At 41.2% G+C, this 19,955-nt stretch overlaps 1 protein-coding gene across 1 annotated transcript in view; it reads right to left on the reverse strand.

Annotated features, from left to right (window-relative positions):
* The window catches only part of pigm (phosphatidylinositol glycan anchor biosynthesis, class M), a 47,264-nt gene extending 29,206 nt beyond the window's left edge, over positions 1-18,058 (reverse strand). Inside the window, exons 1-2 of the mRNA XM_039753301.1 lie at positions 17,955-18,058; positions 11,166-11,607 (exon numbers count right to left, since the gene is read on the reverse strand). Coding sequence (XP_039609235.1) covers positions 11,166-11,345 — 180 coding nt within the window. The 5' untranslated portion in view covers positions 11,346-11,607; positions 17,955-18,058. The remainder of the gene's footprint in view (positions 1-11,165; positions 11,608-17,954) is intronic.
* Between the last annotated feature and the right edge of the window lie 1,897 nt (positions 18,059-19,955).

The following is a 19,955-nucleotide window of genomic DNA, read 5'->3' on the forward strand; positions in this document are numbered from 1 at the left end:
AGTCCACAATATACTGTATATGTGGATATGTATATATATGTGGACTAGCAAAATACCCGCTTCGTAGCGGCGAAGTACTGCATTAAAATTTTTATTAAGAAGAAAATTTAACCTTTTTAAACTGAGGGAAAATATGCCAATAATTATTTGTTAAGGGTCTCTTTGTATACCATGTTGTCAGTTCGGCCCTCCGGCTGTAACATGACCAAGCTGTGCGCTGAGCTTATTCTTGAGCATGCAACATACAGTTGGCCATGTGAACAGTAATCTTGTCTCAAATCTCACAGCTTGGATTGCTGCTGTCATAATCGGTTTGAGTTTCATGGTTTGTTTAAATTATGACAATATTTGCAGGATTTGTTGTATTGAAGTGACATTCGGCATCTGTCAAGCGTTGTAAGCACACAACCGATTTCAGCGATAAAAATCACATCCAGCTTTTGAGAGTTTAAACATTCATAAACATCAAAGTGTCCACTACTGAAATCGTCACCTGTGAATCTAAGATGTTTAAGAGGCATTGGCGGTTGTCAAAAGGTGTAAAATATTTGGCCATTTCGGTACACTTGAAAGTGACAACCGAATAATTCAGCGGCAGGCATCAACTCACATGCAGAACCATAGGTGAAGGGCTTAAGCATTTCACTCTTATAGTGCTCCTGTTTAGTATTATTATCTCCTGTACCGTCATCAGTCCACACCTTGAACCTGTCCCTGTCATTCAATACATAAGACACAATGTTCCTCCGGATATCAAGAGTGAGCCTGATATGGCCGTGCAATATGTAACAAAGAGAATGGAAAAGGTAGGTGGTATCTCCAGGCATGGAAACCACTCGGTAAGTGATAGTTCTTTGATCGATAGTGATCATCTCGATAGACATGGTAATGGGGGTTGGAATGATAAAGGAAATGGGTACCTGAAAAATGTAAAGTAAGTGTAAAATATCTATACAATAACTATAATTGTAATAAACAAACAATAAAACAGCGGAGAAGCCGTGGATTAAACAAAAAGGCTGTAGTTATCAGTAGGGAGAAGTGAATCCCGTGGCAAAGCAAGAAAGGGAATGTAGAGACTGGAGCGACGGACGGCCTTATATAGGCAGGCAGCCAACAACGTGGGAGGCGTTGGGATGGGGGACCCAACGCCGCCTCACACGTGACCGAGCTCCAGGCTATGGACGTATATATGTACGTAAGTAGGATTCAGTTAGCGCTGGGAACCCGTGTACCAAATTTCTTGAAGATGGGCACATAAGTAACAAAGACTGTTGAAAAGTTCAATATGGCAGCCGACAGTGGTGTCATACCACCGAAATAAGTATGTACATTGGTTTCGGTTAGCGCAGGGAAGCCGCCTACCGAATTTCATGAAGATGGGGTCATGAATAAGAAAGTTCAATATGGTGGACGTTGTTGATCGTTATGACCGTTACGCCTAGAATTTCGAAATGAAACCTGCTTAACTTTTGTAAGTAAGCTGTAAGGAATGGGCCTGCCAAATATCAGCCTTCTACCTATACGGGAAGTTGGAGAATTAGTGACGTTTGGAAAATTCAATATGGCGGCCGACAGTGGCGTCATACCACCGAAAAAAGTACGTACATCGGTTTCGGTTAGCGCGGGGAAGACGCCTACCAAATTTCGTGAAGATGGCCATAAATAAGAAAGTTCAACTTGGCGGACGTTGTCGACCGTTATACCGTTATGACCGTAACGTGTAGAATTTCGAAATGAAACCTGCTTAACTTTTGTAAGTAAGCTGTAAAGAATAAGCCTGCCAAATTTCAGCTTTCTACCTACATGGGAAGTTGGAGAATTAGTGATGAGTCAGTGAGTCAGTCAGTCAGACACAAAGCACACAGCAATAATCACCCACAGTGAACTCAATCCTTTGCCGTCAATCTCCTCCTGCTCCCCGACTGTTAGGAGTCAGGCCCTTTTATTCCCGCCCGGATTCATTCCAGGTGGCTGGAAACTAACTTCCGGCAGCACTTCCTGGTGTGGCAGAAGTGCTGCCCTTTGCCCTGGAAGCACTCCGGTCATCCCTGGCAGGTTCCTCCGCCATCTTGTCAAGTGTGGCGGAAGTAAAGTTCTCCCGGGATCTAGGAGGCTTAAAGCGCCCCCTGGCGGTGGCCACGGGTCCCAACGGGTTGGAATGTCTCTCCTCCTCTCCCGTGGTCCTCTCCTGCTCCAGGGCGGTTGTGTCCTCCTGACCCGGAAGCATTTTATAACTCTATCCGGTCCCTCCAGGCATCCCAGCCAGGTAAGAACCCCAGACATCTGTGACAATATATATATAGATATGTGTATGTGTAGATATGTGTATATGTACAGTAGATATGTTTATATGTATATGCATATATGTTTATGTGTGTGTGTGTGTGTGTATATATATATATATATATATATATATATATATGACAGCAACACTCATAACAGTGACAAAACAATTACATTGACAATCATGTTATGTTAGTTTTAAAATGTTTCCTTTTCTTTTTCATTACTTCTTTAACACACAACTTCTCCGCTGCGAAGCGCGGGTATTTTGCTAGTATATACAGTACAGTACAGGCCAAAAGTTTGGACACACCTCCTCATTCAATGTGTTTTCTTTATTTTCAAGACCATTTACATTGGTAGATTCTCACTGAAGGCATCAAAACTATGAATGAACACATGTGGAGTTATGTACTTAACAAAAAAAAGGTGAAATAACTGAAAACATGTTTTATATTCTAGTTTCTTCAAAATAGTCACCCTTTGCTCTGATTACAGCTTTGCACACTCTTGGCATTCTCTCGATGAGCTTCAACAGGTAGTCACCTGAAATGGTTTTCACTTCACAGGTGTGCCTTATCAGGGTTATTTAGTGGAATTTCTTGCTTTATCAATGGGGTTGGGACTAGCAGTTGTGTTGTGCAGAAGTCAGGTTAGTTGGACGATCATTTATTTTTCAACAGGACAATGACACCAAACACACCTCCAGGATGTGTAAGGGCTATTTGACCAAGTAGATTTGATGCCTTCAGTGAGAATCTACCAATGTAAATGGTCATGAAAATAAAGAAAACACATTGAAAAAGTAATTGCCCCCTTGTTAAAAAATAACCTAACTGTGGTGTATCACACCTTAGTTCAATTTCCGTAGCCACCCCCAGGCCTGATTACTGTCACACCTGTTTTAATCAAGAAATCACTTAAATAGGAGCTGCCTGACACAGAGAAGTAGACCAAAAGCACCTCAAAAGCTACACATCATGCCAAGATCCAAAGAAATTCAGGAACAAATGAGAACAGAAGTAATTGAGATCTATCAGTCTGGTAAAGGTTATAAAGCCATTTCTAAAACTTTGGGACTCCAGCGAACCACAGTGAGAGCCATTATCCACAAATGGCAAAAACATGGAACAGTGGTGAACCTTCCCAGGAGTGGCCGGCTGACCAAAATTACCCCAAGAGCGCAGAGACGACTCATCCGAGAGGTCACAAAAGACCCCAGGACAACGTCTAAAGAACTGCAGGCCTCACTTGCCTCAATTAAGGTCAGTGTTCACGACTCCACAATAAGAAAGAGACTGGGCAAAAACGGCCTGCATGGCAGATTTCCAAGACGCAAACCACTGTTAAGCAAAAAGAACATTAGTGCTCGTCTCAATTTTGCTAAGAAACATCTTAATGATTGCCAAGACTTTTGGGAAAATACCTTGTAGACTGATGAGACAAAAGTTTAACTTTTTGGAAGGCAAATGTCCCGCTACATCTGGCGAAAAGGAACATAGCCTTTCAGAAAAAGAACATCATACCAACAGTAAAATATGGTGGTGGTAGTGTGATGGTCTGGGGTTGCTTTGCTGCTTCAGGACCTGGAAGGCTTGCTGTGATAGATGGAACCATGAATTCTACTGTCTACCAAAAAATCCTGAAGCAGACTGTCCGGCCATCTGTTCGTCAACTCAAGCTGAAGCGATCTTGGGTGCTGCAACAGGACAATGACCCAAAACACACCAGCAAATCCACCTCTGAATGGCTGAAGAAAAACAAAATGAAGACTTTGGAGTGGCCTAGTCAAAGTCCTGACCTGAATCCAATTGAGATGCTATGGCATGACCTTAAAAAGGCGGTTCATGCTAGAAAACCCTCAAATAAAGCTGAATTACAACAATTCTGCAAAGATGAGTGGGCCAAAATTCCTCCAGAGCTGTAAAGACTCATTGCAAGTTATCGCAAACGCTTGATTGCAGTTATTGCTGCTAAGGGTGGCCCAACCAGTTATTAGGTTCAGGGGGCAATTACTTTTTCACACAGGGCCATGTAGGTTTGGATTTTTTCTCCTAAATAATAAAACCATCATTTAAAACTGCATTTTGTGTTTACTTGTGTTATATTTGACTAATGGTTGAATGTGTTTGATGATCAGAAACATTTTGTGTGACAAACATGCAAAAGAATAAGAAATCAGGAAGGGGGCAAATAGTTTTTCACACCACTGTATATATATATATATATATATACACTCACCTAAAGGATTATTAGGAACACCATACTAATACGGTGTTTGACACCCTTTCGCCTTCAGAACTGCCTTAATTCTACGTGGCATTGATTTAACAAGGTGCTGAAAGCATTCTTTAGAAATGTTGGCCCATATTGATAGGATAGCATCTTGCAGTTGATGGAGATTTGTGGGATGCACATCCAGGACACGAAGCTAGCGTTCCACCACATCCCAAAGATGCTCTATTGGGTTGAGATCTGGTGACTGTGGGGGCCATTTTAGTACAGTGAACTCATTGTCATGTTCAAGAAACCAATTTGAAATGATTCGAGCTTTGTGACATGGTGCATTATCCTGCTGGAAGTAGCCATCAGAGGATGGGTACATGGTGGTCATGAAGGGATGGACATGGTCAGAAACAATGCTCAGGTAGCCCGTGGCATTTAAACGATGCCCAATTGGCACTAAGGGGCCTAAAGTGTGTCAAGAAAACATCCCCCACACCATTACACCACCACCACCAGCCTACACAGTGGTAACAAGGCATGATGGATCCATGTTCTCATTCTGTTCACGCCAAATTCTGACTCTACCATTTGAATGTCTCAACAGAAATCGAAACTCATCAGACCAGGCAACATTTTTCCAGTCTTCAACTGTCCAATTTTGGTGAGCTTGTGCAAATTGTAGCCTCTTTTTCCTATTTGTAGTGGAGATGAGTGGTACCCGGTGGGGTCTTCTGCTGTTGTAGCCCATCCGCCTCAAGGTTGTGCGTCTTGTGGCTTCACAAATGCTTTGCTGCATACCTCGGTTGTAACGAGTGGTTATTTCAGTCAAAGTTGCTCTTCTATCAGCTTGAATCAGTCGGCCCATTCTCCTCTGACCTCTAGCATCAACAAGGCATTTTCAGCCCACAGGACTGCCGCATACTGGATGTTTTTCCCTTTTCACACCATTCTTTGTAAACCCTAGAAATGGTTGTCCGTGAAAATCCCAGTAACTGAGCAGATTGTGAAATACTCAGACCGGCCCGTCTGGCACCAACAACCATGCCACGCTCAAACTTGCTTAAATCACCTTTCTTTCCCATTCTGACATTCAGTTTGGAGTTCAGGAGATTGTCTTGACCAGGACCACACCCCTAAATGCATTAAAGCAACTGCTATGTGATTGGTTGATTAGATAATTGCATTAATGAGAAATTGAACAGGTGTTCCTAATAATCCTTTAGGTGAGTGTGTATATATATATATATATATATATATATATATATATATATATATATATATATAGAGTTGTTAAAAAAATGGTGAAAACTACATTTTTAAATTAAACTTTACATACATTACAGAAGAAATAAAACTATATGAAGCATTTTATTTTCTTTAAAGCCGTAAGATTTTATGGATACATATTTTTGTACGGGTTAGAAAATGGATGGATGGATATTTTTGATATGTACTGTAAAGAGATTTATTGTAGTATTTTTATGGTCACTGAACCAAAAAGCCTATGGAATTTAACTTTGTTAATAAAAAATTGTCAGTTTATACATATGGTCTAGTTTATTATAAAAATGGCAAAGTTAACACTTTTATATAGGACATAAGACTTCCATGCTTCTGGTTATACAGGAGCTTAGTGTAATAAGTATTTTAAAGGGTGTGAACGCTGGCCCGGACACACACAGACGGACATCGTTGGCTCCACCACACACTGTTTATTTACACTTCTTATTTACAAATTACGTGCACTCTCAACCCCAGTGCCTCCAGCACCGATTCCCCAAAGTCCAGACCACACAGTTCCACTGCCTTTGTCCTGGCCGCCTCTAGTCCTCCAGCTCCGTCCTCTTCAACCCGACTTCTGCCGATGACTGGAGGGAGGCGGCCCCTTAAATAGGAACCCGGATGGGCTCCAGCTGTTCCCCGGCATTCCTCTGTAGCCATGCCCCAGTGTGGCGGAAGTGCTGGCTGCGCACCTGGAAGCTGTCCGGGTGTCCCCTGTCGTCTTCCCCCCAGCACTGCTCCCGGGATATTCAGGCACTTGTGCGCCGCCTGGTGGTGGCCACGGATCCCTACAGTGCTGGGCTTCCAATCCCTTCACCCGAGGCCCCCAACATAACCAGGACGGACGCCCCCTCGCGGTCTGGAGGAGGCACAAGCCCTCCTCCGGTCCTCATGGGCGTCCCGGCCGGGCTCCACAATGCCCCACCGGTAGCGAAGACACGTGGGTCCGACCGACACTCCCCAAAAGGGCAGCACGTCCCCAGAGAGGGTCATACTATGTCCCCAGGGTCCAACACGGCACCCTGGGACACCTCCTTTCGGCACCCAATCCAATGCCGACGCGCCCCTCTGGTCTGCGCTGCTCTTGCCCCCTCCGTCCCCACCAGCCGCGGCACTATCGGCCTCCCGGTGGGGAGTCCTCCCGCGGAGCGGCCCGTTCCAGGAGGGCAGGTTCCACATGGCGTCGGTCCCGGCGCTTGTCAGGCCCTCGGTCCTGTGGAAAAAGAAAAGGGAGGGCCAGAAGCACTGCCAGGACACTCACCCCGAGCGTCCAGTCGGTCTCTGTACCGGCAGTGCTCACCCCCCCTACCGACAGCCTGCGACTTGCCTGGTTGGCTCCTCTGCAGCAGGTTCCATGCCCGTCCTCTCGATGTCAGCGGGACCGCTCTCGCAGGCGGCTCGCCCAGCCACCCAGGGGATTCCCTCTGCCTCCGCAGAGGACGGCCTTTCTCCGGACGCTCGCACCCAGCGAGACGTCCCATCCTATCGGAGGAACCGGCATTCACTCCTCAGTTCCTCCTTCTCCTCTTGGACGCCTTGACAGTCTGGGTCTGAGCATGGTGACAGCTCAAATTCAGCCCCGTCTGCGTCCCTGCAAAGTGACAGGAGACTGCCGCGGGCTTTGAGCGCAGTGCGCTAGGACCCAGGGCACTCATCAGCCCCTGTCCTGCCAGCCCCTGCGTATTTCGCCTCCTCGCTCCGCCGCCGTCTGCACCACCGCGTCCGCTGTTGGGGAATTGCCTACTTGATGCCGATCTTCCTTAATACAGTCACGGCCGTTTTCGGCGAATCCCCCCTCATGCTTTACGGGAACGGCAAGACTTACCTTCTCAGCGGTATTCTGTCGGCCGAAGGCTCCAGCGTCGCGCCGATCCTCCGCTTCACACGGCGTTTCTCCCGACGCAACCGCCTTCCCCCTCAGTTCCTCCAACCGGACGACAAGAGCACCCAGCAACTGTAACAAAGGCGACTCGGCGGGCCGAAGGGATCCTCGCTCGCGCGGAGCCGCTGGCGAAATCAGAGACACAGACGCTGGTGGGCTTACCTGTCGATCAGCCCCACTCGTCGCCTGTCTCATGTGGGCCACTCCCTCTGGCCCAATCGGGAATCTCCCCGGAACGAGACTGGCGTTCCTTGGTCCTGCCTCTGTACCGTCATTGGCGGGCACACAAAACACACCGCCAATCCGCGCCTGTCAGCTGGCGGGACATCCGGCCGACTACGCCACTGTGAACGCTGGCCCGGACACACACAGACGGACATCGTTGGCTCCACCACACACTGTTTATTTACACTTCTTATTTACAAATTACGTGCACTCTCAACCCCAGTGCCTCCAGCACCGATTCCCCAAAGTCCAGGCCACACAGTTCCACTGCCTTTCTCCTGACCGCCTCTAGTCCTCCCTCCCGCTCCGTCCTCTTCCACCCGACTTCTGCCAAAGACTGGAGGGAGGCGGCCCCTTAAATAGGAACCTGGATGGGCTCCAGCTGCTTCCCGGCATTCCTCCGGAGCCACGCCCCAGTGTGGCGGAAGTGCCAGCTGCGCACCCGGAAGCCGTCCGGGTGTCCCTTGTTGTCTTCCCCCCAGCACTTCCTGATGTGGCGGAAGTGCTGGACTCCCTGGATATTCAGGCACTGGGGCGCTGCCTGGCGGTGGCCACGGGTCCCTGCAGGGCTGGGCTTCCAAGCCCTTCACCCGAGGCCTTCAACATAACCAGGGCGGACACCCCCTCGCGGTCTGGAGGAGGCACAAGCCCTCCTCCGGTCCTCCTGGGCATTCAGGCCGGGCTCCAGCCCTGGCCGGGTACCACAAGGGATAAAGACAAGAAAATGGAATTGGTATTGGAATCGGACAATCTAGTAACATGAAAGCAGTAATTGGTATCGCCTTTAAAAAAATCTGATCAAATCATCCATAACAATGTGTGGTGCATACACTGATTAAGCAAAACATTAAAACAACTGACAAGTGAGGTGAATAACATTGATGATCTCAATACAATGAAACCTGTCAATAGGTAGGATTAGGAAGCAAGTGAACAGTCAGTTCTTGAAGGGGAATGTTGAAACAGGAATGGGTAAATGTAAGAATCTGAGCAATTTGACAAGGGCCACACTGTGATGGCAAGATGAACAGGTCAGAGCATCTCCAAAACAGCAGTTCTTATGGGGTGTTCCTAGTACACAGCTGTTAGTATGTAGAAAAAAAAAGGAACTGGCAACAGGGTCATGAGCACCCAAGGCTCCATGTTCAATTTTGGGAGTGAAGGCCAGCCTGCCTTGTGTGAACCCACAGAAAAGCTACCGTAGCACAGACTGTTGAGAAACGTAATGCTGGCCCTGAGAGAAATGTGTGAGAACACACAGCCCATCGCCGCTTGCTGCATATGGGGTTGAGTACCTGCAGATTACTCAAAGCGCACAGGCTGATCCCTAACCATTGCTAAAGGCACCAATAATGGGCATGGGAGCATCAGAACTGGATCAAGGAGCAATGGAAGAAGGTGGCCTGGTCTGATGAATAATGTTTTCTTTTAGAACATTTGGACAGCAAGATTTGTGTTTATTGTTTAACTGAGGAAGAGATGGAAGCAAGATGCACTATGGGAAAAAGCGCAAATTGGTAGAGATATTTTTATGCTCTGGGCAATGCTTTGTTCGAAAACATTGGGTCCTGGCATTCTTGTGAATTATTCTTTGTACCACTACCTAAACATTGTTGCAGACTATGACACACCTTCATGATATAAACCATAACCATAATAGGGGACTGGACGGTCTCATGGTCTGGAATCCCTGCATATTTTATTTTTTTTCTCTAGCCGTCTGGAGATTTTTTTGTTTTTTTCTGTCCACCCTAGCCATCGGACCTTACTTATTCTATTCTATACCTATTCTAATTAATGTTGACTTATCTTAATTTTTTACTGTGTCTTCTATTTTTCATTTTGTAAAGCACTTTGAGCTACATTTTTTTTGTATGAAAATGTGCTATATAAATAAATGTTGTTGTTGTTGTATTTGCATTTCCTAATGGCAGTGGCCTCTTAGAGCAGGATATTGTGTCATACCACACAGAAAACATTGTTCAGGAATGGTTTAAGAAACAAGACAAAGAGTTCAAGATGTTGACTTGGCATCCAAATTCGCCAGATATCAATCCGATTGAGCATCTGTGGGATGTGCTGAAAAAACAGTGTTGTGTTGTGGCTGATCAATGTAGACATTAAAATAATTGTTCATATGGCATAAGTGTACATTTAACAAAATCTGTTCTTTTTAATCTGCCAAGAATTCTCTCCAGTGTTCTTTAAGCTGCCATTTACTTTCCATTACAGGCCAACACCAGTATTACCATGTGCGTACAATAGAGCTACATCACAAAAATGAGTGATTATATGCTAAATGGTTATCATTTGTTGCCTGGAATTTCAACAAAACAAATTAAAGATATATTATCAGTATGCTTTCCTCTCCAACAGGTGTGCTACCATTCTAGACCACTGTTACAACCTCAATAAAAACAATTACTGCCTGATACACCCTCCTTCTCTATGGATAGTCAAATCTCTTGTCAGCACTCCTGCTCATTGCTTACAAAGAGAGAATGAAATGGAGCTTGTGGGTAGCAACAACAGTACAATGCCAAAAACAATTTACAAAACAAGGATGGATGATGCCATACTATATATGAACAGCAATTATTGGTTCCTAGGAACTTCAGTCAAAGGACCAGGCACTGCAGGTTTAGACCTATTACTTACGCAAAAATCTGGATGAAGCTCACTTCTAAATATAAACAACTGAGTAACACATAATGATAAACCAATAGCGAATATACCGCACTTTATTAACAATGGCCTTAATTTTGCAGTTTATGAGATTAACACATATAACTTAAAATGTTATTTATCTAGTGTAGTAATTGAGTCACATTTTTGAAAATTTTGTAAACTTAGATTAAGAGTATATCTGACACTGGATAGAAATTCTGGGGAAACACTAAGAGGATATACTGTATTTTCCTCTACTTAAACCTGAATTAAAGGCATTGTCTCGTCAGATTTTTTACATACTGTATATTTTTTTTAACTTCACACTGCCTGTCTGACAGATGGCCTTGAAATCATGATGACAATTTTTTCGGGGAGAAAACATTTACATTATTAAAATTATATTTAAGTTTTATTTCCTTCTTCTCAAATGAATTATGATACTTAGCAGACTCAAAATCTCTATAACAAAGACATCATTTGTTATGCTTAGTGCTATAAGCCAACCATGCCATAAATATTACTAAGCAAATATGAATTAAGCTGAATTCATTAAACATTTCAAAAGATGACACTAGATACTTAAGAGGATACAAACCTGAGTAATAAACCGAGATCCATCTGTGAAGACAAGATAGTCAGTATCTGTGAATTTCACCATCATTGTGCAGTCCTGGTATACTCCATAAAAAACAAGGGCAAGCCTGCACAGGAAAGCCATTGAAAACAAAGCATGTTTTCTTGACAGCCACGAGGTCAGAAAATAAGCTGCTGCCATCTTTGATTCCAGTTCTTTCAAGGTTTAAAGTTATTACATATTCAAGTACTCTTCTTGGGAAGATAAGGAGAGTTGTTCTGTGTTAACAGCAATAGCATGGATAGTTAGACGGCTTTTGCTAAGTGAAGCAACAGAGTTTCCCCTTCTCACTAAAGAAAACATGGTCCATTCATGGCAGAAAATAATTACTAATGATTGAACCAGTTGAAATGTCATGCCACATTTTCCAGAAAAATAAAAGTAATGAAGGATCCTATGCAAGCTGAAAATTAAAAATAAACATGCATCAGAAGTATAATTAGCAAAAATATTTTAGACAATGAGTTTTCAATTTAAAAATTCTAATCATGACTCACACAGTTATTCTACTTTTCATTTGAATATTCAAATATATTATCATCATGGAATTCAGATTAAAAAAATGCATAAAAAATTAACCTTTACTCATTAATAGGCATGAGACAGTACACTTAACACAGGATACAATTCATACCCTAATCTAGGCTTCATAGCATATGGAATTTTTAATAGGGGAAATGTACTTGTATGTTTAGCATACTTATGAGAAGCTTAATAAATCAAACCGCTTCAAACTAAATTCAAATTAATGCATATATAAGTTTGCTTCCATTTGGGAGACTATCATCATCATCCCAACTGACTGAAAAACGGAACTTGTTGTCCCTATCTGGAAAGGGAAGGGTGATCGCCTGGATTGCAGCAACTACAGGGTGATAACACTGCTCATGGTGCTGGGTAAGGTCCTTGCTAGGGTCGTCCTCAATAGGATCCGTGATCACTTGCTCACCTACCAGCGACCGGAGCAGTCTGGTTTTACACCTAAGAAGTCTACCATTAACCATATCCTGGCACTGAGGGTTCTCATGGAATGCAAACGTGATTATCAGCAGAGTTTCTTTACAGCCTTTGTCGATTTTCGCAAAGTGTTCGGCTCAGCTGATCGAGCTGCCCTGTGGGACATCCTGAGGGTTCATGGGATCCCCTCGAGGTTGCTGGATATAATGTATGGCCTGTATACTGGTACTGTGAGTGTTGTGCAGAGTGGAGGCAGGATGTTTGTGTTTCTCCCAGTTAATTCTGGGGTTCGTCAGGGTGTGCTCTTGCTCCTACTCTGTTCAATGCTTGTATGGACTGGGTGTTGGGCAATGTTGTGGGGCATCCGTTGGTGAAGAAAGATTCACAGATCTTGACTTTGCTGACGATGCTGTGATCTTCGCGGAGTCAATAGAGGCTCTGATCGGGAGACTGAGTGAGGAGTCTGAGTGTCTGGGCTTGCAAGTGTCCTCGACAAAAACCAAGATCCAGGCCTTTAATGACCTCTTGGGCACAGCCATCAGCAGTGTGTCTGTTTGCGGAGAGAGTGTTGACCTTGTTGAGAGGTTTAGTTACCTTGGCAGTGACATTCATTTCTCTGGTGACTCTTCCTGTGAAGTCAGTAGATGGACTGGGAGAGCATGGGGGGTCAAGAGGTTGCTGGAAAGGGGTGTGTGGCGCTCCCGATATATAAAGTCTTTAGAGTCATTAGAGTCCTGGTGCTTCCTGTCTTGCTATATGGTTGCAAGACATTGACGCTATCCAGTTACATGAGATAAAGACTGGACTCCTTTGGTACTGTGTCTCTCCGGAAAATCCTTGGGTACCGTTAGTTTAACTTTATATCGAATAAGTGGTTCTCATGGAGTCCCGAATGAGGCACATTGTGGCTCGTTTCCCCGACAGTGATGCGGCTCGTAAGATCCTCATTGTTAGGGACCCAAGTGGCTGGACCAGGCCAAGGGGTCGCCCACGTAACACCTCAGATTGAGGGTCATTTCCGGAGAGGGCGGGACTGGACCGTGTGTCTGCCTGGGGAGTTGCAAAATGGGATCCCAATTTGTTTCGCCATGTAGTGGGTGCGGCAACACACTGTACCGGTGCATGCTCCCCAACTTGACTTGATTTTTAAGTTTTAATGTAACTTGTTGTAAGCTTTTTCTTTTCTATTAAGATAGATAGATAGATCGATAGATAGATAGATAGACATAACCTGATGCTATATTTATAGTCTGAGGTGTACAGAGTAAAGAGAAAAGGAGACAGGAGTGTACATTGTTGTGCCCCAGTGTTGCTCACACCAATATCAGAAACATATAAACTATTCACAGCGCATCACTTTTACCACATTTTGTTATGTTACAGCCTTATTCCAAAATGGATTAAATTCATTTTTATCCTAAGAATTCTACACACAACACCCCATAATGACAACGTGAAAAAAGTTTACTTGAGATTTTTGAAAATTTATTAAAAATAAAAAAACTGAGAAATCACATGTACATAAGTATTCACAGACTTTGCTCAATACTTTGTCGATGCACCTTTGGCAGCAATTACAGCCTTTCATGGTCTGGAATCCCTACAGATATTATTTTTTCTCCAGCCGTCTGGAGTTTTTTTGTTTTTTTCTGTCCCCCCTGGCCATTGAACCTTACTATTATTCGATGTTAATTAATGTTGATTTATTTTGTTTTATAATTGTGTCATTCGTTTTTCTATTCTTTAATATGTAAAGCACTTTGAGCTACTGTTTGTATGAAAATGTGCTATATAAATAAATGTTGTTGTTGTTATGCAGATGACACCCAGTTATGCCTTTCATTTAGATCAATTGAAGTTTCTACAATGTTTTGTTTAATTAGTTGTGTTAGTGAATTAAAGGAGTGGATGGATGAGAACTACTTGTCTTAAATTCAGATAAAACAGAGATGTTAATTGTTGGAGGGAATTCGATCCCCACGAGGGCAAAACACATGTCACGTACTCTTTGCATTATTTGACAGTAAACTATGTAACATTCTATAATCTGCTTCTTGCAACTGAGATGGTGTTTCAGACTACGAATGCTACGAACAATATATGTATTGTGGCGGATGTTCAGGGTCCATGCTCGGCTTGGAGGCCCCTTCGGTATATATTCAGGGGGAGCAGCCATACCTCCACTTGGATGCTAGATGGCAGCCCCCCTGGGTTGGAGCGGTGCCTCAGTTTCCCACAGGGCTCCATGGGAATTGGAGTTGGGTGCAGCAGCTGGGACTTCTGAGCCCTTATGGGAAGGGTTTTCACCAGACTCGGAAGTGCAGCCAGAACTCAGAAGTCAACCACCTGGAGCACTTCCGCGTGGACTATAAAAGGTGTCAGCAGTCACCACTCAAGGAGCCTGAGTTGGGAGGAGGAGGAATATGCTTGCCGGGAGAAGTGGTGGTGCAAAGAGGAAGAGTGTTTGAGCTTTTGTGTACTTGGGACTGTGTTGTGCCTGTGGGGGTCACAGGGAAGATTTACCCCACAGGTAAAGAAAAATAAAAAGTTTCAATATATGCACACATGTACACACACACATTGTTTGTCTAATTGCACATGGCGATTTCACAGTCATGAGGGCAACCATTAAGAAGGATATCAGGGAGGCTAAAAGACAGTTGGAGAGGAATATAGCAGATAAGGTGAAATAAGACCCCAAGAGATTCTTTCAGTAGTAAAAGAACAGTTAAGGAGGAGGTCAAGTTCATCAGGAATAGTAAAGGGGAATTAAAAGATACAGACAATGAAATAGCAGATGCCCTAAACTTACATTTTTCTGAGGTGTTTACAAGTGAGCAAGTGGATAACCTCCCTGAGGTAAACGCGACTACTAAGGAGGTACTGAGGGATTTGGAAATTGTAGAGGGAGAAGTGCTGCTCAGATTAAATAAGATGAAATCAAACAAATCACCAGGCCCAGATAATATTCATCCTCGTGTTCTTAAGGAGGCTAGTGAGTACATATATAAACCCTTGACACATATTTTTAGGAAGTCACTGAGCACTGAAGAGATTCCGAAGGACTGGAAAATGGCAAATATCATCCCATTATATAAAAAGGGTGACAGGGCAGATCCAAGCAACTATAGGCCAGTAAGCTTAACATGCATCGCAGGAAAATTAATAGAAAGAATTATTAAGGATAAGATTGAGAAACACATGGCAAGGACAGGAGTTATTCTGAACAGTCAGCATGGGTTCAGAAGAGGGAGGTTGTGTTTTACTAACATGTTGGAATTCTATGAGGTTGCAACAAAAGCATATGATCAAAGTGGAGCATATGATATTATTTATCTGGACTTTCAGAAAGCATTTGATAAGGTGCCACATGAGAGGTTGGGCATCAAGTTAAAAGAAGTGGGAGTTCAGAGTGATGTTTTTAGATGGGTTTAGAATTGGCTCAGACACAGGAAGCAAAGGGTGATGGTGCAAGGAACCTCATCAGAACTGGCGGATGTGAACAGTGGTGTTCCACAGAGGTCAGTGCAAGGCCACTGCTATTTTTAATATATAGAAATGATTTAGATAGGAATATAAGTAACAAGCTTGTTAAGTTTGCAGATGATACCAAGATAGGTGGATTAGCAGATAATTTGGAATTGCTATATCATTACAGAAGGACTTGGATAGCATACAGGCTTGGGCAGATTTGTGCAGATGAAATTTAATGTCAGTAAATGTAAAGTATTACACATAGGAAGTAAAAATATTAGGTTTGAATACACAATGGGTGGTCGGAAAATCGAGAGTACACCTTATGAGAAGGATTTAGGAGTCATAGGGACTCTAAGCTATCAACTTCCCAACAGTGTTCAGAAGCCATTAAGAAGGCTAACAGAATGTTAGGTTATATAGCACGATCTGTGGAGTACAAGTCCAAGGAGGTTATGCTCAAACTTTATAATGCACTAGTGAGGCCTCATCTCAAGTACTGTGTGCAGTTTTGGTCTCCAGGCTACAAAAAGGACATAGCAGCACTAGAAAAGGTCCAGAGAAGAGCGACTAGGCTGATTCCAGGTCTACAGGGGTTGAATTATGAGGAAAGATTAAAAGAGCTGAGCCTTTACAGTTTAACCAAAAGAAGATCAAGAGGTGACATGATTGAAGTTTTTAAAATTATGAAGGGAATTAGTACAGTGGATCGAGACTTGTATTTTACAATGAGTTCATCAAGAACACGGGGACACAGTTGGAAACTTGTTAAGGGTAAATTTCACACAAACATTAGGAAGTTTTTCTTTACACAAAGAACGATAGACACTTGGAATAAGCTACCAAGTAGTGTGGAAGACAGTACGACGTTAGGGACTTTCAAAACTCGACTTGATGTTTTCTTGGAGGATACAAGTGGATAGGACTGGCGAGCTTTGTTGGGCTGAATGGCCTGTTCTCGTCTAGAGTTTTCTAATGTTCTAATATAAATTACTCTACCAAGACAACTCTCAGGGTAACTGGCTCTACAGTAGATAAGTGGGTGAGTAAATTAATGACCAAAATTTGACATGGTAGCCTTTGCAGTTCACAATGCAAAAATAATACAAGGCATAATGTGCATTATTTTTAAAAATTAACAATTATGATGAATTTAATATCAATGACAGAATACAAATCAGAAGGTAGTAGCAAGTGTGGTAGAGGTCAGAGGCCTGCAAATGTAAACATAATAGCCTTAATTTTAATGATTAAATTTAACATTAAATACAATGGAACCTTCTTCAAAACCAAGGCTGTGAATTCATAATAAAGGTAAAGAATTCTGTACAGTTAAAATAATAAAATACATTTGTGTTTTACTAGACATTTTTATATTATTTCTTTACAATGTTACAATCCTAAACTGAAGCAATGAAAAGCTAGGGATTCACACACAATTGTAAATTAAACAATCACTGTACGAAGTAAACTTTGCTAGAAAAAAAATTACTTTGATAATTACTGATGCTAGAAAGAATATTTATATATAATGTATAGCTACCACATGCATAAGTAATACACTTAAATATTTAATTTATCTCAAACTGTTGGTACGTAACACTAATATTGGACATTTACAATATTCAAGTTTTCTCTCTCATGTGACTTTCCTATGCAATCTGTGGTTAGAACGTTAAATTCTGTCGAATTGTATTTATAATAAGGTCGACATAAAATGACTACAGACCCGGAGATGGAAATTTTAAACACGCAGAGACGACAAAATAATAAAGTAACAAAATGCAACATATGATTCTAATTCATAATAAACGGCAGAAAGAAAAATTCAAAAGACCTTCAAAAACTCCAGAGAAAAATGTAAAAGAATGAACTGCACATACAGACTGGCGGCAAATGTGGATAAAAAGTAAGTCAAAGTCTGCATGTTGGTAAGCAAAGAGCACTATAAAATAAAATTGTCTAGCTAATATCAGTTACGTTTTATTTAGTTTCGGATTGCTTTTAAAGTAAATTCCCTTTTTAGTACACTTTTATATGATCTGGCCTTTGAGTGTATACAGACATTTTAAAACATACTGAAATAGCAATTGCTAAAACGTGGTTTAAAATTTCAACATTAAGCTCTTTAAGATCGTATTTTTCTTCTTTAAAAAAACAAGCTCAATGTAAGTGAGACAATACGTTATCACTTTTTGCTTTAGGTGTTCTGCGAAACAAGTTCAACATATATTTTTTTTAAAGAGGCTTACATTAAAAATATTTATATGCATAATATTATAGTTTATTTTTGTATCCTACAGAAAAATCGTTACTCACTTTAAAGTACTCAGTTGTTTCCTGTGGTGTAAATGAGCAACAGAAAAGAATTACTTCCGTCTTCCGGTATGAAATGTCATTTAAGTGTATCAAAATAAAAGACACCATAAAAAAGAAATATTGATCCAGATGAGATCAAATTATTCATCGATCAGTATCAATCAAAAGGCAAGAGCAGCGCGTGAGGAGAGGTGACGAAGGTGTTGTTTCAGGCCACCTTTTTATACGACCTTTTTTTAAACCTTATGTAATAATCATACCGCAGTGGACAAGAAAGTAAACGTTATGTAATAATCATACAGCAGTGGACAAGAAAGTCAGAAGTGTTTTTCAAATAAAGATAGATAGATAAATAGATAGGTACTTTATTAATCCAACGGGGAAATTCACATACTCCAGCAGCAGCATACTGATAAAGAACAATATTATATTAAAGAGTGATAACAAATAAAGCGATATACTGTATATTTAACGAAAGAATAAGGAGAAGAGAATGTAAATAACAAAGGTCGTAAAATACAATAGTAGAGGGGTATATAAACTTTTAAATATAATATTAAATACCGTATTCCCTAATTAAATTTACCAGTCATTTAGTTCTGTTTTTCACGTACTAAGGCAGACAACAATAATTAAGAAAGAAGTGTAATTTAAGGTGCTTACATTCATGATCAAAAATATACCTAAAATAATAAGAACGTTAACTTAAAAGAGCATCGTTTGTTTTCTTATATAAAACCAAATAACCTCTAGAAAAACTGTAATTTTTTTGGTGCAACCATTTATGTAAATGATGCCAAACTTGTTGAAATACCTACAAAAAAAATATTACGTATTTATTTAATATCTTTACAAAATCCAGTTATTGTAATTAGAACCAAACTGCAGTCTTAAATGTTCGTAAGAAGGATCGTTTATAAAATGTGTAAACTGATTTCTTTGGATTTTTGATGAACAGGAAACTTTAAATATTTAGTTCTTAAATGGTGCATATTGTTGTCCGGATAACACTGTGACTTGGAATTCTTATTTGAATAAGCTGGATATAGCAGGTTGTTAAAATAAATACACATCAAAGAATTGTTAAAATTAAGTTCTTAAATTAATAATGAAGGAAGAATTAGTGGAACAGAATTTAAAAAATACTGTGTGCTATTCTTGTATATGCAGATGGAAATGCATTACCAGTCAAATTAAATTATTTATGAGTAACAATAGGCATGCACTATAGGCCAAATTTCCGGTTCCATTCAGATACTATTGTAAAGCTCTCTGTTACATATTGAAATATATCTATTATTCCAGTTTGACATTGTTGTGCAATGTAACACTGTGAATATATGACAGTTTCCAGTATATTAATACTTGCTGATGAAAATGAGACTATTAAAAAGGTAGTTTGTGTATATTAAGGTTACAAGATAAAAGAAACTGAAAACCTGCTTATGTCAAATATTTCTCTCGGAATGTGATGCCAAAAATTATTACTACTTAAAAAGAATTTTTACTACTTGATCTTAATAGTATCATTTATGAATTCAAAAGTTTATTTCTTGCAGACCAATATCTTTAACTTGACCAAGTATCAATATCCCTCTGTAACCATGTATTAAGCTTATATGTTTGAAGTACACCTGAGAATGTACATTTAAGCTTAAACTTGTAATACTGTCTTTGTTAATTTGTGTTCCCCAATATTCTACAGTAGATTTAATTGGAATGTTATAAGCATAAATTAGAGTAAAACCATGAATTGGCAATAGTTCACATTTTTTAAGGTTTAAAGTTAAACCAGATGCTTTCAGAAAAAAATCGAATAACGTTAAAATGTTTTGGATGTCATTAACATTTTTTTTAAATAACGATGTCATCCACAAACATTATAATTTTTAATATAGCATTTCTGTTATTATAATAAATAAAAGAGGAACAAAGGAATGACCCTGCATTATTCCATGATTAACTTTAAATTTATACAAAGTCTCATAAAGCAAAGACACT

The sequence above is a fragment of the Polypterus senegalus genome, chromosome 5 (assembly GCF_016835505.1).
Source record: "Polypterus senegalus isolate Bchr_013 chromosome 5, ASM1683550v1, whole genome shotgun sequence".
NCBI classification, from domain to species: domain Eukaryota; kingdom Metazoa; phylum Chordata; class Cladistia; order Polypteriformes; family Polypteridae; genus Polypterus; species Polypterus senegalus.